The 26,932-nt window shown below is 38.8% G+C and overlaps 1 protein-coding gene across 4 annotated transcripts in view; it reads right to left on the bottom strand.

Annotated features, from left to right (window-relative positions):
- Positions 1-22,411, bottom strand: part of LOC149532273 (protein ORANGE, chloroplastic-like) — a 256,417-nt gene extending 234,006 nt beyond the window's left edge. For all 4 annotated transcript variants that reach the window (XM_089807785.1, XM_089807784.1, XM_089807786.1 and 1 more), the window contains exon 1: positions 22,199-22,411. In XM_089807785.1, coding sequence (XP_089663911.1) covers positions 22,199-22,389 — 191 coding nt within the window. In that variant the 5' untranslated portion in view covers positions 22,390-22,411. The remainder of the gene's footprint in view (positions 1-22,198) is intronic.
- Between the last annotated feature and the right edge of the window lie 4,521 nt (positions 22,412-26,932).

Here is a 26,932-nt window from a genome sequence, read left to right as displayed (position 1 = left end):
TATAGTTGATCACAGTTAATGTATTCCATTTTGTTAATCTATCTAGGATATTTTGTAATTGTCGTCCGGAGACGACTTTTCTTTTTGGGGGGATGATGTTGTCGGTAAAATCTATATTGTAGCCGACAGGTAGAATTGTATCCGAAAGGGCGTGTGACAGTTGAGTCACCCCTTCGGGAAAGTATATGTACACCGTCCGGAAGGAACTTTGGATCATTATTGTAATCATCAGCAAAATCATTGTAATCATCATAATCATATTGTAAGCATTGGAGTGCATATTGCATATATGAATAAAGTATATGTTTTGTGTTATACCTTGCTTTATTACATGTGATAAGTATCCTTTTACCCTGTATGGTAAACAACACATGAAAATTCTGACCCTCTCGTTCGACTTGTCCTAACATACTAAAGCGGCTCAACATTTTGAATATCCTTAACAAATTTGGAAATCCAACCAAATATGGAAATGAAAAATTCCTAATCTACGGTGGAATTCCCACCTCCTTTTAAGTAGTGATCCGAATGATTATGGGATTTCTAATATATCTTTTGAGCAATTTCCCAATAAAAGGAAAAAATCTGACCTCTTGTTGGACAAGTTTCCTGCCACTAAGCAATAATCTGACCTCCTCTTTGAGGTGAATCTTTAGCAAGTATGGGAATTGGATCAAGTATTCAATAAAATTCCTACCATGTGTTCAAAATCCAACTAGCCTTCAACGCAAAATCCAATCAAATGTTGAAATTCTGGCCACCTTCAAAAGACTAGTCCTAAAAGGTTGCTAATTTACAACCTGTTTTGGGAAGGCTGTCCAAACATGTTGCTAATATCCAACCTCCTTTCTATGGGAATTCCTGACACCTTGCCAATATCTGCTCAACTTGAGATTGAAACTCCTAACAAGTGCAAAACTTCTCATCAGCATTTGAAGTAAAGGTGCACTCAAAGTGATATTTTGTCCTCATGAAATTCAATGACGAGTTCAGTTTGTGGAAGTGATCCTTAATTAAGTTTGGAAATATGTTAAGTGTTGAATAAAAATTCCAAATGAGGAGTGAATTTCTAACCTTCCTCTTGATGAATTTCGAACAAGTGATGAGAATCTGTTCCATTGAATTTCTGATCAGCTTTGGGTACAAATTCCTAATACTTGTCTAATGTCTGACCTTTAAGGGATTTGTCAAACATGAGCTTGATGAGAAAGGTGCGAAAGAACATCAAATGTAGGCATTTCTACATCAATTCAAACACAAACCTTATCGAACATGCAGAGCAGAGCAAGTGTACATGCAATCAAGAGGCAAATTTGGAAACAAAGTCAGGAATAAAGCACAGAAATCTGTCATTGGAGGAAGAGAAATCAGGCATTAGAATGCAAAACAAAGAATCATGAAGTCTGAAAATCAGAGATAAGGATCTGCAAACATTGTAGTGTAAAAATTCGTTTGAAAAGATGACAAATAATAACGACAAGGGGGTGCAAGTTCAAGAGTAAAATTCAGAATTTAGATCAAAAATTAGAACTCACTTCTACAGTGCGCATAAGTTGCAGTTAAGATGATACAGACTTTAGGATATAAGATTGTAAATCATTTGTAAGAATCTGAAGTAGCCCCACATTTTACTCCATTTAAGTTCTGATAATATATTTTAATGGTCATAAAATACTTTACTTGTAATATGAATATTTTCTCTTGTTTTTGCAAGGAGCAATGCATACAGATGATCATCAGAGATGATGCAAGGGATGATGCACAAGGATTGAACCGAGTGAACAATGATACAAGAAGGTGGCCAAAGAATTTTTGTATGATGAAGAAATTTTATCTCAATCTTGAATTTCCTTCGGAAATCCAAGATTAATTACAATGGTTGAAGAACATGAAAGTCAACAAGTTCAAGACATGAAGAAGAGTTAAGACAAGAAATCAAGATGAGCAATTTCAAGAACAATTCAAAGAGAAGATTTCCAAAAATGAAGGATGAAGAAACTTCACAAAGATGAAGCAATTTGGAAATATATGCCATCATAATAAGTGAAAAGGCTTGCAGATGTTGAGTATCAAGAGATATTGCTCAACATACAGAGACTTCTTAATGATGATATAGAAGTGGAGCTGGAAAAAAAAATGAAAGAATGCATCAAGGATTGTGTGTGCTAAGGTGGCACCTATTCATCTTCAACCAATCTAACAACTCTAAGCTTACATGTCCAAGTTCATCCAATCCAACTGATTCTCAAGTGGACATGTGAAGGCATCTAATGTTTTACCATAACAATTTTTTTCATTGGTTCATACTCAAAAGGATATGTATTTCAAAGCAATGTAATTTTCTCATTAACCAGCATTTGACATTCTTGATTATCCTAGTAGTTGATCTTGGATAAATCTGGGTTGTCAATTGTACTTGATACCTCTAAATAAGAATTGTTCATTTCATTTGTAAAGGAACTTTTTCTGAAATTGTTGTCGAAATACTACCAAAGTAATTGCAAATTCATTGAAGCTAGGTGAAGACCTAAGTTATTTTTTAGTGTGGCATGGTTTCCTATTTCTGACTTATTGAAAGAAATTATTGTTGATCAATGGTGAAACCTCTCATATTCATACCTTTTGTTACTTGTTGATTGCAAGTCCAGTGTACAGTTAGGCTAAACCATTTGCAAGGCATAACTTCAGATACTTTATGCTCATTGACTGACACATCTTGTGGTGTTGATGTGTATAACTGATCTGAAAGTCATTCGCACATTTGCATCATCTTTGCATAGTTGCTTCACTTAGCAAACCAAAGTTTGGTTTCATTTCATCAAGACATCAATAATCTTCTTCATTGGTAAAAGTAGATTAGATTTCTAAAGCCAATCGTTTTTGCACATAATTTCAATACAATTGTTAGGATTAGTTGAAGTGCCCATATTGTTTCAATTTGAAAGTAAATATGCAATGATATTTGAACTCAAGTTTCCCCATACGACCAAACACACACCACACATATGTCGCTCGCAATCTGCACACCACACATTGCACGAGTGCACTCTGCACTCCACACACTGCAAGACTGCACTCCACACTTTGCACACACTCTGCCTTCCACACCCTGCACCTTTAACACTCTTCCTTTGGCACTTGGCACCCTTCGAGACACGCTCAATTCATATGATTCAACTGTATGGTTTACAAATGCAAAATATATTATTGTTGATGAATAAAGCTTAACACAGAGCACATACCGTCAACTAGAGTGAATCATCAAGAACAGAGAATTTGTATTTTCAAATATTTTTTTTAGCTCAGATTACATCAAATTTGTCTTCAACAAATGACTACAAATTTGAAGCACAATGTGAAATATCAGAATGATATTTTCAACGGCAAACTAGGGTGAGGAATGACTCGCCACAAAACTACAAATACATACTAGGGAGGATCTTCAACCTCTAGAACTGCCAACAAACAAACCACCTTTAGCCTCCAGCTTTTGGCAATACAAAAGAAGAATTCAAATACATACCATGATGATTTACAATACCAAGTCGTCTCCTTATAAAGGCCATCAAAAAGCGTCTAGAGACTTACAATAGGTCATAGGACGACATTATATTATTTTATTATTTTTTTGTCTTGGCCCTTTTAATTGATAATTTAATTAACTAATTAAAAAATCATTGTGATGTTATTTAAATTTTAGGACCACTTAATCAATCAACTTAAACACTTTATAACAATTGGGGACATTACATGGATTCCCATCAATGAATAACGTAAGTCCCTGCATGATTAACAACATATCACATCATAAATTGAGTTGTGGCCAACAGAAAGTCGCATGTATGCATTATAAACCTTGGGGTTGACACAATTGCCATATTATTTAGCATTTGGAGTTTCCTTGTTCAAAAGAGGATAGAATACCTAGCATTTTATTTTGTATGTTGAAGTGGTCACAAAACTCACATCAATAGGAACCAATGCTAAAGGTGGCAATGTTCAAAATCTTCATCAAATACAAGAATACTTTTGCCTCGATGCACAAAGACCTCAAGGGGAAATTGCCAAAACTATAGGTATGCTAGTTCATCTTCTACCAAGAGCACAAACTGTATGAAATAGACCCTACAAGACAAATAAGAACTTTGTTGCCAAAATCTAGGAGATAGAAAAAAAGGTTGGAAGCAAGCATAGTTTTCAAGGTCAAGACTACTGAGTGAGACCCTCCAATTGTTCTCACTAAAGAAGAAAGGAAAGGAAATTTGAATGTGTGGACTTCATGACTCTAAATGTTGTGACCATCAAGGACCAATTTCAGATTCCCTTCCTAACTCGATTCTCAAATACATTGCGCATCACGAGATATACTTATTCATAGATGGATTCTTCAATCATGACCAAATAAGCATTATCGTGGAGGATGAGTTAAAAACTACATTTGTCTGTAGAAGACATGATGCATACATTCAACCAGACATCTTTCAGTTTGTTCAATGCTTCGATAAATTTTCAAGGGATTATCCTACACCTTTGACAAAATGTTGATGAGAAACTTTGAAGCAATCCTGAATGACTAGACAATCTATGATGAGCAAATGTTTCATTTGAAAATGCTCAAGGAATGTATGGAACAATAAAGAGCAATAACATTAGCATTAAATTTTAAAAGTGCTAGTTAATGGCACCATAGGGAAAACTACAAGGCCAAATAGTTTTGTTGGTAAACAGATTTGTTCTTTTTATCTTTCGTGAAATTATGACTCTTAATGCCCAGATTATGAACAACATCTATTCACAACAGTTGAAAAGCCATTTTATGGTTACCGGCTTTTCTCTGAATTGGTAGGTACAGCTCCCTATATGAATAATCTTCAATGAATTATGTTTGTTTCTACTTATCTAAATCGGGGTATGTTCTTGACCCGAGAACAGCAGAGGTATAACCAAGTTAGACTTAGACAAGACCTAACTTAGGCGAATTTGAGTTCTAAGCATCTAATTATTTTTGTGTATTCACAATCTTATGAATTCACAAAACCTTCAGATATCTAACTACGAAAACTTAAAGCTAAACTGCTGCTATTAATTAATTATACTAAAGTTTCCTCTTTGAATGAACAATAACAATGCTTATTACATTCACTCACTATATTATGAACAAGAAAAGTAAAACTCTATTTATTCCTCGTTCCAATTCCAAACATCTGAGGAAAACACCAATTTCAACAATTCTACGGAACAGAAAATAATTGATATTGAGTACTCTCAATTGTCTCTGCAACAAAAAGCATCTCACACCAAAAATTTGCCGACCTTTGATTCACCATTAAATTTCATACATATAGGATTTGAGAGATGACCGTTACAATAGGAATATCAATCGGTTCATCTTCTCAGATGACAAATGGCAAGATGCCAGTTTGTCGGATTTCAAAATTTACAAAAATTTGTAATATTTACATCAGAAAATAGAAAAGGAGTATTGAATAAGTCATTTAGACTTCTTTCCCTTTTCAGTTTTTGCCCTATATGTTCTGGCAGCCACTATAATTGGGATCATCTCCTCGTGACTAGGCACATGTACATTGGTGAATCTTAAGAGCCACTTTTGAATACTCCCGAGCCAACTCCTTTACTGCACCCAGCTGACTTGTCAACTCTCCAGCTGCCACATGTACGCATCCACCGAGTGTTTGCAACTCTACCACTCTGTTTTGACTGCTTGACGTCATCCCAGATAGATTATTCAAATATGTGGAGAAGTTATTCTTCATTGCCTCTATCCCAATGAGAGCCTCTCCTTGCCCACTGCTTTGTGGATCTGTGTGTAACCCTTGCATGAGCTCAAATGCTCTGTCTTGGATCTTCTTCACCTTTTCCTTCGTTTCTTTGAGTCCTTCCTCTGCCTCTTGAATCATTTCCTGCTTGAATTGCATATTCTGAAGCCATTCGAATAGAGGCTCTGTCCCCTTCTTCAAAATATTCGCTTCGATTGCTTCTTTTGCCTTCATTTGAATGACCATGTTTAGGAGAGAAACACATTCATCGCACCTTGCCTTTTCTGCAGCCAAAGTGTTGTGATTAGAAGTAATATTATCTTTCTCAATTTCTAACCGAAGGATAACATTTCCAATCTGATCAATTAGAACAGCTTCATCTGTACTGAGCTTCTCAATCCATTCTTTTCCGATCTGGCCAAAATGTCTATCCTTTTGGAGTTGTGAGATGAAGGCTTGCACTTCTTCTGCAGTAGGGTTCTCAGTAGCAGGCACACCAGTAATGGTTGCCAATGGAACGACTAGTTGTGTAACATACCCTACTAATTCTACCTTGAATTTTTTAGTTTTGATTCAACAACATTTTGTCAAACAGTTGGTGTGCAAAGTCTGATTTGTAATTTCTGAGTTCTTGTTCAGATGTTATAATACTTCTCTGCCAAACAATGACCATATGATCTGAAGAATAGCAAGGACAAATATCTTGGCACTTGAACACTACTACAAATATGCAATGTAAAGAGTTCTTATGGACTGTTCGTAAATGTTCCGTACACTTATTCCTCTATTCAAGATATACAAACTTCATATAGCTGTGTACAAAAGTGACTGAGTTTGTAGTGCAAAGACTGTTACACAGTGACTGAATATGCAAAACTCTTTATAATTATGACACCTATACATTCATTGAACTATTATAATCGGGTGTAGAAGAACCTGAAAATAATATGATCGCTGCTGTTCGAAATTTGAGGATGGATGTCCAGTTTAGCAACCCATCTAATAGCTGCTCGGTTAGGGTATGAAATATGACCTCCAAGTACACAGAATGAGGATTGTTCATGCGCACTATTCACATGCACTGTTCACGCGCACTGTTCACGCGCACTGTAGCAGCACTGTTTACCCACAAACCTGCTCCAAATCTCACCTCCAAATCTGCTGTCCATGCTGTTCAATGTCTGCAATGATATGCCTTTGGAAATGGAACAATTTCAATCTTACCTGTAGCTGAAAAATTGAAGCTGAATGCACACAGTATGAAGCTAATAGATCTTAAATCCCTTGACTCTGTCTTCCAAGAGCGAAAGGATTGTCACCAATGGAGGATTTCGTCTCCAAAAGCCAGCAACCAAACCAACCAAACTAAGCTTGAATTCATCAATCTCTTCATATCTCCACACCCCATTCATGGCTGTATATAAAGTCCTCTTAGAGGGTCGACCCCCACTCCACAAGCAATGTGGGATTAAATCTCATATTTGCATTTTAATATATTGTTTCCATTTATCACTTTAAAGTCCCAAGGAGATCATTTGGTGTCCCACTCTTGGGCACACATATAAATACAAAATATAATAAAGTAACCTTATAATATTAATTTAATTGAAGTTACTTTATTAAATAACTTCCGGCATTAAAATTCCATAGCAAATGATCTCGAAACACCACAAATGATAGCTCGTTAGAAAGAGCTAAGAAAAACACATCCAACCCCATCATCAAAATTATCATCCGGCTAGCCTGGCTGACTTACTAAAAATAGTAAGTCACATTGTAAATGCCTCCAAACGAACTTAGTTGGCCCCAGAACAAAATCGACTAGGCCAAAACACCACAAGATCCCGTCCATGTCCTTGTTAGCCCCCGGGACCACATAGAAGTAGGCTAACGACAACATATATCCAAACTGGTTAAACAGGGGACATTACAGTCCGCCCCTCTTGAAATTGCTTGTCCCCAAGCAATCTCAACTCTGGATGTTGAAGAACCTGCTCTGCCTCCCATGTTGCATCCTCAATAGGTAGGTTCCTCCACTTCACTAGGTACTCCCTGATAGTCCTCCTGCGAAGCACCCTCTCCCGGGTGTCAAGTATAGCTTCAGGAACCAAGATAAGCTTTCCCTCATCATCGAGAGGTGGCAATACTACTGAAGGCACCACATTGTGCCCCAATGCCTTTTTAAGGCGTGACACATGGAACACATTATGCACTTTACTGTCTGCAGGCAGTTCCAACTCATAAGCTACCTCGCCCACTCTCCTGATTACTCAGAATGGTCCATAGTAGCGTGGTTTCAATTTCTCTGTTCCACTCCTCTTGAGAGAGGACTGCCTATACGGCTGTAACATGAGGTACACCATGTCTCCCACCTCAAAAGACCTCTCAACCCTGTGCTGATCAGCATATTGCTTCTGCTGATTTTGTGCCTTTTGCAAGTTTTCCTTCAAGGATCGCATAATGTCCTGACACTCTTGCAAAAGATCCTTGGCCTTAGGCACCCTACTGTCCCCAAATAACAAATCCAAGAAATTAGGAGCATCATACCCGTATAGTGCCATAAAAGGGGACATTTGAATAGACATATGGTAAGAGGTATTATAGCAGTACTCCCCTAGATGTAGCCACTTCACCCAAGCCCTCTGCTGCCCTGCAATATAGTTTCGGAGATATCCCTCAACCCACTTGTTCACTATCTCTGTTTGCCCATCAGTTTGGGGGTGGTAACTGGTACTCGGAGTGAGCTCTGTTCCACATAACTTGAACAACTCCTGCCAAAAGTGGCTCATAAATCTGCTGTCTCTATCACTGACTATGCTTCTTGGTATCCCATGTAGTCTGAATACCTCTCGAAAAAATAGTTCTGCTGTTTGTGTTGCTGAATACGTAGACGAAATTGCAAAGAAATGTGCAAATTTCGTCAATCTGTCTACCACAACAAAGATACAATCCCGACCCTGTGCCTTGGGGAGGCCTGTGATGAAATCCATGGAAATGCTATCCCACTTCTTCTCTGGTATGGGTAGGGGCTGTAGTAAACCACCTGGAAAGGAATGTTCCTGTTTGTTCTGCTGACATACTTGGCACTCTCTAACAAATTGAAGCACCTCTGTTTTGAGTCCTTTCCAAGTGAAGCGCTCTCTCACCTGCCGATATGTCTTAAAGAATCCAGGATGTCCTGCCAATGGTGAATCATGAAACGCCCTCAAAATCTTCTGCTTCATAGCAGACCCGGGTACTAAATAAATCCTTTCCTTGTAGATGATCAGATCATTTACAACAGTGTATCGGCTATCCTGAATAGTTCCTTCAATAATACTAGATGCCCAACTATCCTTGGCATACTCTGCCAAGATCAACTCTCTCCAATCATCCATGACTATCCCAACAGCAAGCAAATGAGGCCTTCTGGATAAAGCATCTGCGACAATATTTTTCTTCCCTTTGACATAGACTATGTCGAAATCATAAGCTTGTAACTTACTCACCCATTTCTGTTGCCTGTCATTAAGATCCTTCTGCCCAAGGAAATGTTTCAAGCTGTTATGATCTGTTTTTACTGTGAATCGGCTCCCTGCTAAATATTGCCTGAACTTAGCTAGCGCGTGCATGATTGCTAGCATTTCTTTGTCATAGATGCTGTAAGTTCTCTCAACACCTCGTAATTTCCTGCTCTCATATGCGATGGGATGTTTGTCCTGCATGAGGACAGCTCCTACGCCCTCTCCCGAGGCATCACACTGCAGCTCAAAAGGCCTGGTGAAATCTGGAATGGCTAAAACAGGACACGTACTCATCAGCTCCTTGAACCTGTCAAAACAATCCTGAGCCCTCTCTGACCACTTGAAACTGTCTCTCCGTGTCAAATCTGTAAGTGGTGCTGCTATCTGTGAAAATCCCTTCACAAATCTGCGGTAGAACCCACAAAGCCCGAGAAATCCCTTGAGTTGTGAAGTGTTCCTCGGCGGTGGCCAATCCAGAATGGCCCTGATCTTGTCTGGGTCAGCCCGAACACTTCCTGCACTAATAATATGCCCTAGATAGAGCAACTCTGTCATCCCGAACTCGCATTTACTCATCTTGGCATATAATGACTCCCTCTCTAGAATACTGAGCACTGTATCAATATGCTTCAAATGTTCCTCCCAAGTATGGCTGTATATCAGTATATCATCAAAGAATATCAACACAAAATTCCTCAGCTGATCTCTGAACACTCTATTCATACAGGACTGGAAAGTGGCGGGAGCATTAGTCAACCCGAAAGGCATGACTAAGAACTCAAAATGTCCGTAGTGGCATCTAAAAGCTGTCTTCTCCACATCCCCCTCTCTAACCCGTATCTGGTGGTAGCCAGATCTCAAATCAATCTTAGAGAAGTAGCATGCACCGTGCAATTCATCAATAAGCTCGTCGATGCGCGGGATAGGGTATCGGTTCTTGATTGTCTTCTTGTTTAGCTCCCTATAATCAATGCACATCCTCATTGTACCATCCTTCTTCTTCACCAATACTACTGAAGAAGCAAAAGGACTCTTGCTTGGCCGTATGTGCCCCATGTCAATCAACTCCTTGATTGCCTTTTCTATTTCATCCTTATATCTCTTGGGGTGGCGGTAAGGTGTGATGATAACTGGCTTAGCCCCTTCCTCTAACTCAATAACATGCTCGATTCCCCTATCTGGGGGTCTTCCTGGAGGTATCTCATCAAACACCTTAGTATGTTTGGTTATTATTTTTTGTACATCAGGTGGATACTCCTGTTTATGCTGCTCTGTCACCTCAGGCATTACTTTGAACTCTGTTGCCCACTGCACCTGATCATGTCTAAAGAAACTCTGCATTCGTTTGAGTGAGACCACTCGAAGTCTCCCATCTGACAAACCTCTGAGCACTATCTTCTTACCATTTGCCTCAAACCTCATTTCCATTTTCTGGAGGTTAAATGTAAACTCTTCCAGAGACTTCATCCAGTTCATTCCAAGCACCATATCCTGATCACCAATGTTGACCACAAAGAAATCTCCTGTCATGTCATAATCTCCCAAACGAAGCTGCAAGTTGGAGATTTTCTTGGTACAGTCAATTTTGAAGCCATCGGCAACCATCACCTTAAATCCCCTATGCTCCTCTGTATGTAGCCCTCTGCGTGTCACAAACTTCTCATCAATGAAGTTATGTGTTGCCCCTGTATCAATGAGTGCCACAAATCTCTGTCCATCCAAAGTTCCCCTAACTCTGAAAGTGACGGCCTCCTGTATACTAGACAACTGAGCTATCGTGCCATCACTACGTGCTTCCTCATGTGAGGAATTATCATCATCTCCATCTGATTCTGATGATTGCTCTGAATCTCCATCCACTGACTCTTCAGCTGAAAAGTACTCCATCTGCTTAGCTTTTGCTTTCAATGGACACTTATGTGACAAATCCCAAGGCTCCCTGCAATGAAAACAAAGCTTCTTCTTCCTGAGATCATTAAGTGTTTCATTGTCCAACCTCTTACTTTCCTCCTTAGGTGGCGGAGGCTCTCTATGAAAAGGTTTCTTGTCCTTATCTTTCCTTGAAGGGAAACTCTTTGCCAGGAATTTATTTTTAGAAGCTGAAGAGGAATCCATGTCACGAGCTTTCTTAATGGCTTCCTGCAAAGTGGGAGGGTTGAGAGCTTTAATCCACCCTCTCAACGGATCAACTAACCCATCCATAAATAGAACCAGTATCCTCCGTTCAGATACATCTGTTACTAACACTGCAAGTTTCTGAAACTCTGAAATGTATGTCTCCAATGATCCCCATTGTTTAAGCTGAGCTAACTCCTTGAAATGGAGTTCTGGATCCTTCCTATCAAAACGTTCAATCAGTCTTTCCGTGAACTCCACATATGAGGTAATGTGTGCATGACCCATAGTGACCATACCATGATGCCACCATTCGTGTGCTAACCCCTCCAGATGAATTGCTGCGTACTTAATAGCTTCTTCCTCAGGCATAGGGTTCAATTGAAAGTATGTGTCAAGCTTTTGAACCCAAGCTCTTGCTGAAGACTTCCCCGAGCCATCATAATATGGTAACTGAAGTTTCCCTACTTTCTTCCGTAGCTCATAGTTCTGGTTCCTGTCATGTCCACGTGGCATATGTTTCATCCGCACATCCATATACTCCCTAAAGGTAATTGCAGCAGTAAAATCTGGACCTCCGGCTTCCCAATCTCTCCTCAACTGGTCCTGTATATCAATGATCTGGGGTTCTGGTACGGGCTGCTCTGGAGCTCTAGGAGGGAATGTGGGAATCATGGGCCTCGAACTCACGGTCCTAGCTTGCTGGGGTGCATGACCGAAATTGTTCCCAACTTGTTCACCTCCATTATGTGTCCCATCCTGATTATTCCCATTCTGATTGTTACCATTCTGATTATTACCTCCACCCATGTTAGCATTCAACCCCATTTGACGAGCCATCATTTGCATCATAAGCTCCAATCTCTGATTCTGTTCCTGTGCCCTTTGTTCTGCTAATCGCTGTCCCTGTGCCAAGGTCTCTAATAATTGTAAAAATCTTTCCTCTCCAGGCTCTGGACCGGCATTCCCGCCTCCACCTAATCTTGTATTCCTGTCATCTCGGTCACCCATATTGCTGTCTTGATCAAAAAATACCTCCGCTGTGTCTGTATGACTGGATTCTATACCCCCCTGTACGGATGAACTAGACTGTTTGCTTTGCAGGTCTGAACTCCTACTTTGTCTTGCTCTGGTATTGCGGAAATTATAAGGCCCCTGTCGCATGCTCAAACATAAATGCTCTGATTTTAGTGTTTTGACAAAAACACTTTCCCCTCTATCCGCCAGTTCCAAATTTCCTATAAGACCTCCACAGGATGGCAGGACTTATAGCTCTGATACCACTGTAACATACCCTACTAATTCTACCTTGAATTTTTTAGTTTTGATTCAACAACATTTTGTCAAACAGTTGGTGTGCAAAGTCTGATTTGTAATTTCTGAGTTCTTGTTCAGATGTTATAATACTTCTCTGCCAAACAATGACCATATGATCTGAAGAATAGCAAGGACAAATATCTTGGCACTTGAACACTACTACAAATATGCAATGTAAAGAGTTCTTATGGACTGTTCGTAAATGTTCCGTACACTTATTCCTCTATTCAAGATATACAAACTTCATATAGCTGTGTACAAAAGTGACTGAGTTTGTAGTGCAAAGACTGTTACACAGTGACTGAATATGCAAAACTCTTTATAATTATGACACCTACACATTCATTGAACTATTATAATCGGGTGTAGAAGAACCTGAAAATAATATGATCGCTGCTGTTCGAAATTTGAGGATGGATGTCCAGTTTAGCAACCCATCTAATAGCTGCTCGGTTAGGGTATGAAATATGACCTCCAAGTACACAGAATGAGGATTGTTCATGCGCACTATTCACATGCACTGTTCACGCGCACTGTTCACGCGCACTGTAGCAGCACTGTTTACCCACAAACCTGCTCCAAATCTCACCTCCAAATCTGCTGTCCATGCTGTTCAATGTCTGCAATGATATGCCTTTGGAAATGGAACAATTTCAATCTTACCTGTAGCTGAAAAATTGAAGCTGAATGCACACAGTATGAAGCTAATAGATCTTAAATCCCTTGACTCTGTCTTCCAAGAGCGAAAGGATTGTCACCAATGGAGGATTTCGTCTCCAAAAGCCAGCAACCAAACCAACCAAACTAAGCTTGAATTCATCAATCTCTTCATATCTCCACACCCCATTCATGGCTGTATATAAAGTCCTCTTAGAGGGTCGACCCCCACTCCACAAGCAATGTGGGATTAAATCTCATATTTGCATTTTAATATATTGTTTCCATTTATCACTTTAAAGTCCCAAGGAGATCATTTGGTGTCCCACTCTTGGGCACACATATAAATACAAAATATAATAAAGTAACCTTATAATATTAATTTAATTGAAGTTACTTTATTAAATAACTTCCGGCATTAAAATTCCATAGCAAATGATCTCGAAACACCACAAATGATAGCTCGTTAGAAAGAGCTAAGAAAAACACATCCAACCCCATCATCAAAATTATCATCCGGCTAGCCTGGCTGACTTACTAAAAATAGTAAGTCACATTGTAAATGCCTCCAAACGAACTTAGTTGGCCCCAGAACAAAATCGACTAGGCCAAAACACCACAAGATCCCGTCCATGTCCTTGTTAGCCCCCGGGACCACATAGAAGTAGGCTAACGACAACATATATCCAAACTGGTTAAACAGGGGACATTACAAGTTGCCTGATGAATCTTTTCAATTCCTCAATCTCTGTTTTCATTCTGATTTTTGACAATTTGAGGTCCTCTAGTTGTTCCTCTATCACCTCGTTACTTGATCTCCATAGGCCCACTTTTGTATCATGCCTAGCTTCCTCGAGATCAATTGAATGCAGAGTGAAGTCTTCTGGCGTCATATCTTCAATTCGCCTGGCCTTGTTTGGCTTCGCTACCTCCAGAGTTAAGCGTCCTGTTTCTGGATCTTGTCCCAGAATTGACAAGGTCTTCTGCTTTTTAGCTTTCACCATGGCAGATCCTGAGTGAACCGCTTGGGATACAACATCTTTCGAAGGAATACCTTCATCTTTCCTTTTTCTCTTCTTTTCCAAGGTATCCTCGAGCCAAGATTCTGTACTAATCACTTTGGAGGCTGTTCCAAGTGACTCAATGCTGAACATCTTCTTCTTCACTGGAGTCGTTGTTGATGTAGTTGCAGAAAAGGGGGTCTTTGGATTCCGAGAAAGAAGCCGAGATGAACCTGGAGCTTTCTCTTCTTCTTGGGCTTTCTTTGCAACTTCATCGGAATCAGTAGATTCACTACTACTACTTTTATCATCTCTGATCTCTACTATTTGAATAGGAAAACCAGTGGGCTTTAGAAGAGTAGCACTTACGGATGGCGTAGGGCTGTGATGAGGGGATGAGACAGGGGCGACGTGAGGAGGTGGAGTTGGAGAAGCTTGAGGAGATGGGGGTAAAGTGGCGTGTGGAGGTGAGACTGGAGCAAGGGATCCATCTTTCTGCTCTTTCGTTCCCTTCTCAGCTCCAAGTTGGGCTCCAATGACTGGTAGCGATCCACCTTGACAGGTTGGGGCTATCGGAACATGCTTCTCCGAGGGCTGGTCACCTCCTCCCGCAGATTGGGTTGGTCTTTGAGCTGCTGTGGCTGTAGCACTGGGAGTGGCACTTTGAGATGAAGTAGGAGTAGCTGCAGCTGGAGAAGCCTGAGTAGCTTTACTCTTGCTTCGGCCTTTCTTAGCTGTCCATTCAACCCACTTCCCAGTTCTTTTGATAATTCTTGCCATCATGACATCGAAATTTTCTTCTATGTCAACATATGGTTCAGAGCTAACGGGAGTATTCCTCAATTTTGTCAAATATGTATTACTGTACATATTTTGACCATCATCCTCCAGCCCTTCCACATCTAAATTTATCCCATGTCTTTATTTGACCAATTGTAAATCTAGCAAAGGCGCGATCTCGGCTCTCTAGTTCATCTTTACAATCTGCCCAATAATCTTCCATGGTTGTTACATGTTTGATCACGCTTCCAATCTGGAGCACATCCCTAGCATATCCATTAGGATCAAACAGGGGCCTTACTGCTTCATACTCTTCCAATTTGTATTTACTCTCAAATGCTTTGAGTATATTCTTTGCATCTGATCTAGTTTCGCAACTGTATGCTCCAACTTTTATAGGGAATTCATACCCTTTCTTCTTCAGGCTGGCGCTCAACACGTTCACTTGCATTGCTTGCCTCACGATCTCCACGAGCACGATCATATCATCTGGATACCTTGGCAGCTTCAGTGGGAATCCGTCGAATGCTGCAAGACACAAATAAGAAAATGATGAGAACTGGATGAAGTAATTGCCAAATTGGCTGATGATCGCCATCGCTTCTAGACTGAATCTCTGTTCTGGGCGCCCCTGTAGTTCCCTGCAAATCCTCATGGTGAATGCATCATTTACCCGGATGTATTCTGCATAACTATTCTGTAATTGCAAGCATGGATAAAACTCATAACTTTTTACATTATCAGGGAAATCTTCAATCCTAGGGAGTCCCGGCCACAATTGAAGAGAAGCCAACATGTATATCAAGAATGAGAACATATAAAAAGAATTATAAAACTTAGCTCCACTGAGAGCCCTAGAAAGTTGTTCACTGACCTCATGCGCCCAGTCAATATACTATGTGTCTGAGCAAATAACTTGCACCAAAACGAAGTACTGCTCTACAAAATTAAAAGCTTCTACCTCACCTTTGAGTCGATGCAATAGAACCAAAATATCAACAATTTCTGGTTTGAGGTCCGTGTCGAAGAGAGTTTTAGGGACTTTACTCTTGGCCCTCCTTGGCTTCTGAAACCAAGACTGCATGATCTCCTTCCTCCAAACCATCTTTTTCAAGGAGTACTCGGACATGGCTCCACTCATCGTCAAATCAGAGAACTCCTCCCGTTCTGGAATTCGCAAGCAATTCACCATTGATTGCCGATCGATTGAAATCAACACTGTCTGATCAGGCAATAGAATCTTCCTTGTATTCGGGTTGTAATGATTGATGCATTCTAAAATCAACTCTGGGGCTTGTACCGCTACAGGGAACCCAGCTGCTTCTACTAATCCGCTTCCCCGAAGTTTCTCTGTTATGGGGTGGATTGGTTCTGCTCTCAATCTTCTTTGAAAATCATGCATATCATAGAAACGAAGTGAAGTATCCATGAAAGTTGACCATTCCGACCTGATTCCACCCAATCCATCGAACCCTACGAATCTTGTTGCCATTTTATTTGATGTATTATACCAAAAAATCAAATAGTTACAGCTGACACAAGATGCAAATTCTGTATTTTGAAAAATACTTGAAAACACTATCCAATGCAACAGTATAACAGTAAGACGGTAGTTTGAAAGTCTGTTACTTCACTCTTTATAGAATAAACCCAGATTTGCCCGTTGAATTTCATAAATCGCACCACACGAGCGAAATTAAGAGTAAATCCGTTGGATTGGTAAATATAAAGGTTATAACGGATTTATCTTTGTCTTTTCACTGTTTCCGTTGGCTTCAACGGTAACTTTCATTAATTACTGGTTTACTTTCCGTTTCACCTATCTTTCGAAAAAACAAGAACGGAGTACTTCCTAGGGCAAAATCCGCTTACCTCAATTCTGCTTGCAAACACCCCATCAATTCACTGATTTGCTTCTATTTACTTGTCCAAAACAATCTGCAATCAATTCACGTGCTTACCATGCTCACAGGAATGATTTTTCCTCAAATGCAGAAAACAGCCCTCAAGGGTAGAAAACCAGCAGTGGAGAAGCAGATTTCCAATTTTCCCCTTTAACTTTAGCTTTTACCTTTCAATCCAAAGCACTTTAATAAAACTTCCGGGGAATATAAAAGAGGCTTCGCGGGTGAAAAATGGGGTCCACTTAGTAACTCCATTTTTCCATTTGGAAATTTCAACTCTTGGTTTGAAATCCGCCAGAGGAGAAGCAACTTCTGAATTTTCCGCCGATGCTTATCCCGCTCATCTTAATAAGTTCTGAGTAATTTCCGCTATGCAAAATTGATGATATTTGAATGATCTAACCATTAGGCGACTTACATACCCTTGTTTCAGTCTACCAGTAGCAGCTATGGATCTCTACGGAGTTTTACCTTCTAGGTGCGAAAACCCGCAATGGAGAAGAAGAAACCTGTTTTTCCGCCACTACTCATTGCTTCACTCCCTTCGCCTTATCCTCTTTATTTTAAGCCTCCGGAAAACACAAAATTGACTTCGAAAGTGAGGGGTGGGGCCCATTAGCTTTCTCAATTCCTTTACATAGGCCTTTTCGGAAAACTGATTACTGACTTCGAAGTCCGTCACGGAGAAACTCTTTTCTGGTTTTCCGCCAATGCTTATCTCGATCATTTTCCAAGCTTTAAAATGGTTCTCGCTGTGAGATCATGATGTCACTTGAACGATCTTTTCTTATCATGATCCACTTTACTTGAAGGAGGCTTACAAATAGCTTTTGCCAGTCTTTGCGAAAATTTGCCTTTGGGGTGCGAAAACCCACCAAGGAGAAGCCGGAACTTGATTTTCCGCCGATTCAATTTTCTCTGATTTCAGATCAAATAAGTTGCATGGAAATCAAAAGATGTAGCACAAATTGAGAATCTCCATCGAGAATGGCTCTAAACTACCCCTAAGACTCATGACAACCAAGAAATACCCACCCGGGCTAACTGTGATATGGGAGAAAGGAAAAGATGAAAACCCGACGGAGAAACTCAACGCCCTAAGAAGAAAGACCTAGTGACCCGACTTGACAAAACGTGACATTAGTTTACTCTCCACTTTTGCAAAAATTTGTATATGGTGGAAAAGTGGGGCAACAAGTTTGTAAAGCCAAACTGAAGATTGCCCCAACAAGAGAAGAGTACTCATACAGATAGAAGCCCCTCAAACATCACAGGAGTGAAATCATTCCTAGGTCATGATGTCTATTTTAGGAGATTCAACGAAAATGTTTCTCAAATATCTTACCTATTGGATGTACTGATAAGGAAGGGGTAACCATTCCCACGGGTCGATGACCAAGAGAAGTAATTCAATGAATTGAAGGTACATTTCATAAGCTTGCCAATACTTTCATTCCCAAACTGGAGCAAGGAGTTCCAAGTACATGTAGACACATTTGACTATGCAATCAAAGCAATAGATGCACAAATGGGACCCCAAGGATTGGACTGTCTGATCTTCTTTCCCAAGTGGCTATTATTGAAGGCAGAAAAGAATTATAGTATCGGAGAGAGAAGCACTTGGAATGGTCTATTTGGTGTGAAGCACTACTTGTTGGCAACACTGCTCACCTTCTAGGTCATCAACAAACCCTAATGTACTTGGGAAACCCCACACTATAGAAAGAATTCACATTTACCATCATTGTTTGGGTAGGGAAACCCCACACTATTGCCGATCAGTTGTCAAATATTAAGTTGGGTGAACCAATTGCAAAGGAGTGATGGAAGACTTCATAGATGCCCATCTTTTTCAAGATGCAGCACTGCCTCAATGGTATGAGAACGCAAATCCAAAAAAAAGAAAAGTCCTCACTTCTGTGATGAAATATTTTGGCGAGTTTTTTCACAAAATCCAATCAAAGTTGGTGGTATATGTTTTGCATCGTCCAGTCTAGCTACCATTGACAGATATGGCAAGGAACTACACTACCTTCGATAGCAGAAAAGTATAAATTTATGACAAATTTGCAAATTGAACAACACAAAGACAATTGTAGAGCTGGTATTTCAGTTCAATGAAACAATTTTATTATCCTATACAAGATCATAACAGTATATCTGACCACAAAGCCAAAACTATACTCTTGTTGGAGTACAAAGCGAGCTGAAACTGAGTTTGAATGGTTAATTTACATTACCAATTCCCCTGCAAATAAGGTAATAAGTTGATAACAGTAGTCATCTTCCCGCTCGACAACTAAAGGTACAATTGATGGAGATTCACAATTATATCATTGTGCTGTATTGAAGTTTGGCCTGCGAATTTATAAAATCAGATCTCAACAGAAGGTAGCTTAACCCTAATTACAGTCCGATACAGATTGCAAGCAGATTGAATGATGATGAGAAATGAGATGGCAGTGGCAGTTGCCTGGAGAGAGGAGCTTCGCTTGCTTCGAATTTAAGCCCCTCTTCTGCCATGGACAACTGACACCGGCCATGTCTAGTCAAATGTTGCTGCCATTGGCATCTGGGGGTGAAGTTAGAAGCGAAGAAAGCTCTAGTTAATCTATGATGCTTGGTGGATGTGTAGGAGGCATGGCAAGTGCAATCAGGCTTCAATCCAGCATGCAGAGTGAAGCCATCCTAGGTAATTCTCACACAAGTGTAGATTCAGGCATTTCGCTTGGAGGAGAGAGTAGAGGAGGAATACGAGTGGAGCCCTCTGCTTATGTTACCGGTACAAGCAAGAGACAGGTGTCCTACAATTAAGCATCTTGTTCAACTGTGTGTGCATTGCCACACAGCAAAATTACTAGTCATAGTATTTCTTATTTTTCCAATGTTGTGTCACCTCTCCAGGGCCCCCATCACATCTGTGGAAACTGAAATGGATGAAATAATATTATTAAATGGATAATTTTTTCATGGATAGAATTTTGTTTTCATTTTAGAAGCGACATAGACAAAAGGATTGAGGGGGAAGAGTAAATGGATAGAATTTTGTTTTCATTTTAGAAGCGAGGTAGACAAAAGGAATAAGGGGAGAGAGTGAGCTTGGCTAGAGGATGGGGTTTACTTAAATGGATAATAACATGATGTACCCAACAAACTTGGAGAGGGACTAGGACTAGGATGGGGAGGATCAAAACCGTAAAGATAGGTTTCATTTTAATCCTTATGTCCTCATCGATCACAACAAAAAGATTTAATAGTTTCAAATGACTAATCTTCATATTCTATTATTGGACGGGGTTACTTACTATAAATAGACGCTCCCTCCAAGATTCTCGAAGCCCAAACTAGAAGCCCAAAATAAAAAATGAGAGCATCACTCAACTCCTCTAACTCAACTGAGCTCATCAAAACCAACTATTGACTTACTATAAATAGTAAGTTCATCAAAACTAAGCCAAAGCTCACCAGCTAGAAAGCCTATACCCCAAAGCTGAGACCCTCAAATCCCACTGTCATCTCACAAGAGTCACGATGATAAATTGACCAAGCCAGCTACAGAAACCAGCTAAAAATGGGGACATTACAAAAACAAATTCTTCGGCATAGTTTTGAAGTGAGCCAACGGGGATTCATTAAAGTCTGTAGAAGATTTCAGAGCAATCCTGAATGACTAGACAATCTATAATGATCAAATGTCTCATTTGAAAATGCTCAAGGAATGTATAGAACGATGGAGAGCAATAACATTAGAATTAAAATTCAAGAAGTGCTAGTTAATGGCACCATAGGGCAAACTATAGGAACAAATAGTTTGTAAAGATCGGCCCAACAAGAGGAGAGTGATCATACAAATAGAAGCCCCTCGAACATAACAGGAGTGAAATCATTCCTAGGTCATGATAGCTATTATAGGAGATTCAACAAAAACATTTCTCAAGTATCTTACCAATTGAATGTACTAATAAGGTAGGGGTAACCATTCCCATGAGTCGGGGACCAAGAGAAGCCATTTAATGAATTGAAGGTACATTCCATAAGCTTGCTAATACTTTCATTCCCAAACTGGAGCAAGGAGTTCCAAGTACATATAGACGCATTTAACTATGCAATCAAAGCAATAGCCGCACAAATGGGACCCCAAGGATTGGACCGTCCAATCTTCTACACCAAGTGGCTGTTATTGAAGGCGGAAAAGAATTATAGTATCAGATAGAGAAGCACTTGGAATGGTCTATTCGGTGTGAAAGTTCAAGCACTACTTGTTGGCAAGAATGTTCACCTTCTAGGTCAATCTACAAGCCCTAATGTACTTGGGAAACAAGCTCATCATCCAAAGTAAAGTAAGTCGAAGGTTTTTACTATAGCAAGAATTCACATTTACCATCATTGTTTGGGTAGGGAAACCCACGTTATTGCTGATCAGTTGTCAAAAATTAAGTTAGGTGAATCAGGAGAGTGAACGAAGACTCCGTAGATGCCCATCTTTTTAAATATGTAGCACTGCCTCAATAGTACGAGAATGGAAAACCAGAAAATAAGAAGTCCTCATTTCTGTGTTGAAATATTTTGGCGAGGTTTTTCCGAAATTCAATCAATTTTGGTGATCTGTTCTGCATCGTCCAGTCTAGCTACAATTGACAGATATGGCGATGGACTACACTACCTTCGATTGTCAGAAAAGTATAATTTTTTGAGAAATTTGCAAACTGAATTCCACGAAGACAATTGTTTAGCCGGTATTTCAGTTCAATGAAACAATTCTATTATCCTGTACGAGATCATAACAGCATATCTGATCACAAAGCCAAAACTGTATTCTCGTGGAAGTTCGAAGTGAACAGAAAGCGAAATAGCGGCAGCGAGGTCGATTTGATCACGCTGTACCTGAGCTTGTATGGTTAATTTACATTACCAATTCCCCTGCCTTTGCAAATAAGGAAATAACAGTAGCCATCTTCTCGCTCGACAACTAAAGGTAGTAATTAATTGAGATTTACAATTATATCAATGCGCTATATTGAAGTTTGGCCTGCGAATTTATAAAATCAGATCTCAACAGAAGGCAGCTAAACCCTAATTATAGTCCGGGGCAGATTGCAAGCAGATTGAATGATGATGAAAAATGAGATGGCAGTGGCACTTGCCTGGAGGGAGGAGCTTCGCTTGCCTCGAATTTAGGGCCCTCTTCTGCCATGGATGACCGACACCTGCAGTCTCTAGCCAAATGCTGCTGCCATCGGCATCTGGGAGTGAAGTTAGAAGCGACTGAAGCTCTTGTTCGTCTGGCATGACAAGTGCCAGCCAGCCTCCAATCCAGCGTGCAGAGTGAAGCCATCCCAGGTAACTCTCACACAAGTGCAGATTCAGGCATTTCGCGTGGAGGAGAAGACAGGAGGAATACGAGCTGGGCCCTCTGCTTATATTACTGGCACAAGCAAGAGACAGGTGTCGTGCAATTAAGCATCTTGTTCAACTGTGCGCGCGCTGCCACACAGCTGAATTACCAGTCGTAGTATTTATTATTCTTCCTTAAATGTGTCACCTCTGCAAGGGCCCCCGCCATGTCTGTGGAGAAGGAAATGGATAAAATAAACTTCTGAAATAGATAATTTTTTCATGTTGGGAAATCGATAAAATTTTGTTTTCATTTTAGGAGTGAGATAGACTGAAGGAAGTGGGACTCGCTAGGGGATGGGATTCATTTAAATGGATAATGACATAATGTATCCCAGCAAACTTGGAGAGGGACTAGGACTCGGATGGGGAGGCTCACAACCGTTAGTATCGGATAGCTTTCATTTTATTTTAATCTTATGTCATCATCGATCACAACAAAAGAATTCAATTGTCTCAAATGACTAATCTTCATATTCTATTATTGCATGGCTACCCAATCTATGGAGGAAAAGAGTAAACATGGTAGATTATTTGGAATGAGTAGTAAGGTTAACATATTAATTGGTTCTTTGTTTCAGAATCTTGATTATGAGGGTATTTCATTCATATGGAGGAAATGTCATAAGACTAGTCATCTCGTTGTGCGGTATTCCTCTGATAAAGTTAGATTGAAGAAATCACTTTCTTGGTGGTTGGGGATTTCAAACCATCATTATACGGTCCGAAAAGTTTCCAAGGAAAGGGTTGTGACGAAGTGCTCACCTCAAATTGATCATTCTTTGGTAGTTGTTATTGTTATTGTCTTGGATGCTACAGATGGTGTCTCTAAGGTGGCTTTGGTTCAGAATGTTAAGGTTGCCCCTTCTATTATTGGTGTCTCTGTCTAGAACATTGATGCTAGAGCTAGTTGAATTGTCTTATCTCCTATTGTTGTGGGTATTGATGCCCATGTTTCTCCTGGGAGGGTTTGGGGGTTAGTTGTGATACTACACCTTTCCCTTCTATGGATATTGTTGTTGTCTACCCTTTAGTGGGTTCTCTAGATTGGTAGATAGTTGTTGAAAAGGAGGAGGACGGATGGACATTAGTTAAAGGAAAAAAAGTCAAATCCTCCAAACCATTAATGTCTTTACGTTCTCATAAGATTGGGCCAAAACAATCTTGTTGGTCCTTTGTTGTGTTTAGTTGGGTTGGTTTTTTGCCCTCTTGATGGGAACTCTGGTGAGTTCCTCTAGTTTGTTGTATGGTGTTCCACAGTTGTTTTAAGATCTTTTATTGCTATATCTTTCTTTTCTCTTTGTACAAGGTTTCGGGTCCTTTCAAAACCTTTTTTTACTTAATCAAAACATATTAATTGGTGAGAGAGAAGATGGGTAGTAAAGATGCTATCTTGTGCCACATAATGAGTAGTAAAGATGGTAGAGTAATTGGTCAAAAATTATAAGAGGGTAAACAATAAAGATGGTAGTTAAGAGAAGAATCTTATTTTGTGTGAGGACTAATAAATAGAAAGATGGTAGACTAGTTGGTCAAAAATTATAAGAGAAGATAAATAGTAAAAAAGTTAAGTGTCTTTTAGAGTTGATGATATCAGTCATAGTTTTAGGTTGACATATGGTGACAATGATATGAGACTACCTTGTGACCTCTCTTTCAAGTAAACAAGGCGTACATTCCCTACCCCATTGGGAGTCTAACTTGTGACCTCTCTTTCAAGTAAAGATAGTAGAATATTTGGTCAAAATTCATAATTGAAGAATCTTCTACTATGCGAGGAGGAAGAATAATAAGGATGGCAGACTAATTGGTCAAAATTAGTAAGGATAGATCATAGATTATTTGGTCAGAAATCACTAGAGAAGGGTAACTAGTAATGAATAGTAAAGATGGCAACTTCATTGATCAGATGTCTTAAAGAAGATGAATAGTAAAGATGGTAGATTATTTGGTCAAAATTCACAACAGAAGAATTCTATTAAATGTGACAAGGAATGAATAACATAGATGGTTCATGAGAGAAGATTAATTAGTAAAGATCATGATTATTTGGTCAAATTTCACATGTGAATAATATTAATATGTGTGAGGAGGACCAAATAGTAAAGGTGGCATATTAATTGGTCAAAACTTATGAGAGAAGAAAAAACATCAATTATTTTAATAGTTATTGTTGAGGTTTGTGGTTGATTACTTTAGATTTGTTGTGTTGTTTTCATTCCTAGATCACATATGCATCATTAAAAAGAATCATTTCATTTGATGACCTTTAAAGTTTAATTAAAATAAATGATTTTATTGCAATGTATCTAATAAATAACCAAACATAATCAAAGGTTAAGATTTATAACATTTTGGTTATAGTTGTTTTTGTAATAAATATTAAAAGTAATGTTGAATGATTAAAATAATTGTACAATTTAAAATTTCATAACGTAATTGTTATCATTTATGTTCAAAATCAATTACCTATAATAATTTCATATTAAATTTTAGTAAATAATGTTATTATTATTAGGAAATGTATTGAAACCTATTCTAGTTTCAATACATAAAAATGAAATTATATATGGATCATACAATTTGTTAGAGTTTTAGGTGACTCTACTACATCCCACAATCAAATGAAAGACCAAGATAGTTGCAAGTCAATTGCACCAAAATGCAAGAATGATATTATTGCTAATAGACATTATTAAAATGTACCTATTGAACTTACTTATATAACCAAGGCAGTTAGAGACTAATGAGAAGATAAGTTATCACGCATACAAAGATGGAATCACTTCTCCAACTAAGATCGTTTATTCTACCTTATGCAATGAAATATGTAACATGTATGGAGGATGGAACTAAAGGTGGATCTCATACATAAAGTGAAATGTGATAAAACCCATCACCACTTAAAGTGGAGTTTCTCTAACATCTAAATGTGATGAAAAAAAAACCATCACCACTTAGAGTGGAGTTTCTCCTATACCATGTGCAAATAAAGGTGAAAAATCTTATGTGTCTCAATCACATACTACTGGGTAATGCATTATCCAAAGTGAGACAAAGTAAAATGTAAGTAGAATTAATTGATTACATCAACACCCACCCCTTAAGAGAAACTTAGAAGAATGAACTTAAACTTATAATGCAAGACATGTCCATGCTACTAGGTCATGTTATGTACTCATGTATAATATGCAAATGAAATGCAATTAATATAACAACATCCAAGGTGTGAGAATGATCTTGCATTGCCCCAAAAACATAAATTGTCTAATTTTTCAATAAGGGTTATTTTGGACAGGGATCTCATTTTTGGCAAGTTTATTGTTTACAATAAGTCTTTCATTTGACCGTGGATTGTTCCAATTGCTTCCCTAAAGGTTCATTTTGGGTATATAAGCATGATGAAAAATATTCATAGAAAGATCAAGTTTAGCCTTGAAGATATTGAATCTTGTATTTTGGTGGGGTAGTACAAAAACTTTGAACTCAATTTTGAAGGCCCTATAGACTCTAAAAAGGAGTCAAAACTTAATCAATATGGTGTTTCACCATTCAATTTCTAGAGCACTAAGAGAGGTCTCTAAAAAGTGTTTATAATAGAAAATTAGATATATCGTTCACAAGATATGCCCTTTGAAATTCGTGCTACTTTCGGAGAAGAAATATCAAACACTTCAATGGGTGTCAAAACTCAATTGAGGCATATTGTCAACATATTCCAATGTAGAAAAAATTAATATGAAGGTGGTTAGACTCAAAAAAAGGGTTACAATTTTTAGGACCTTATAAGGTGATCAAAATTTCCAATGTAAAGAAGACAAGTAGGGGTTACCATGGTCAGTTATGATCATGTATATGGTGGCTTTGTCTTATAGATTATTGCAATGAAAATGTCCATGTGGTTGTAACATGTTATTTTTTAAATTTTCCAATGTTATTTCATTGAAGATAAAAGAAAGCAATCATCTTTGTCCTTGCAATTGTTTCATTCTTGTAATTTTCTGTTTGTTTCCCCATTATATTGTGTGTGTTTGGAATTGTAAGGGGGAGTACCTTTCATCAAGTCGTGAGAAAATTTGCACTAGGTGTATGATTGTAGGTATGAGAAATAAATGCAAAAATGTATCCACAAAGGAAATGTTGTGGAAGAATTGTCGGTTCAATAAAAGAGGGTCTTAGAGCCCTCTAGAGATAAATACAAGCACTACAAGAGGAGTTGCATTGAGGAGTCAATATTAGTGCAAGAGATGAAAGTGAGGATTTTTTGTCATGTCCCCAAATTTTAATGTAATAATTTAATTTAATTAATTAATTAATTAATTGGTCTCAGAATTTAAATAATATAACAAAAGGACCTTTAATTAGTTACTTTAATTAATTAACATGGGTCCCAAGTTAATAATATTTGTATTTGTGGTTTCAATTGATTTAGTATATCTCGGACCCATTTTTACTTTAATTATTTTCGTAGGTGTTGTCATTGA

Source organism: Cupressus sempervirens, chromosome 10 (genome assembly GCF_028749045.1).
Source record: "Cupressus sempervirens isolate cs-2001-9-10 chromosome 10, ASM2874904v1, whole genome shotgun sequence".
NCBI lineage: Eukaryota > Viridiplantae > Streptophyta > Pinopsida > Cupressales > Cupressaceae > Cupressus > Cupressus sempervirens.
This window is presented reverse-complemented; position numbering and strand designations above follow the sequence as displayed.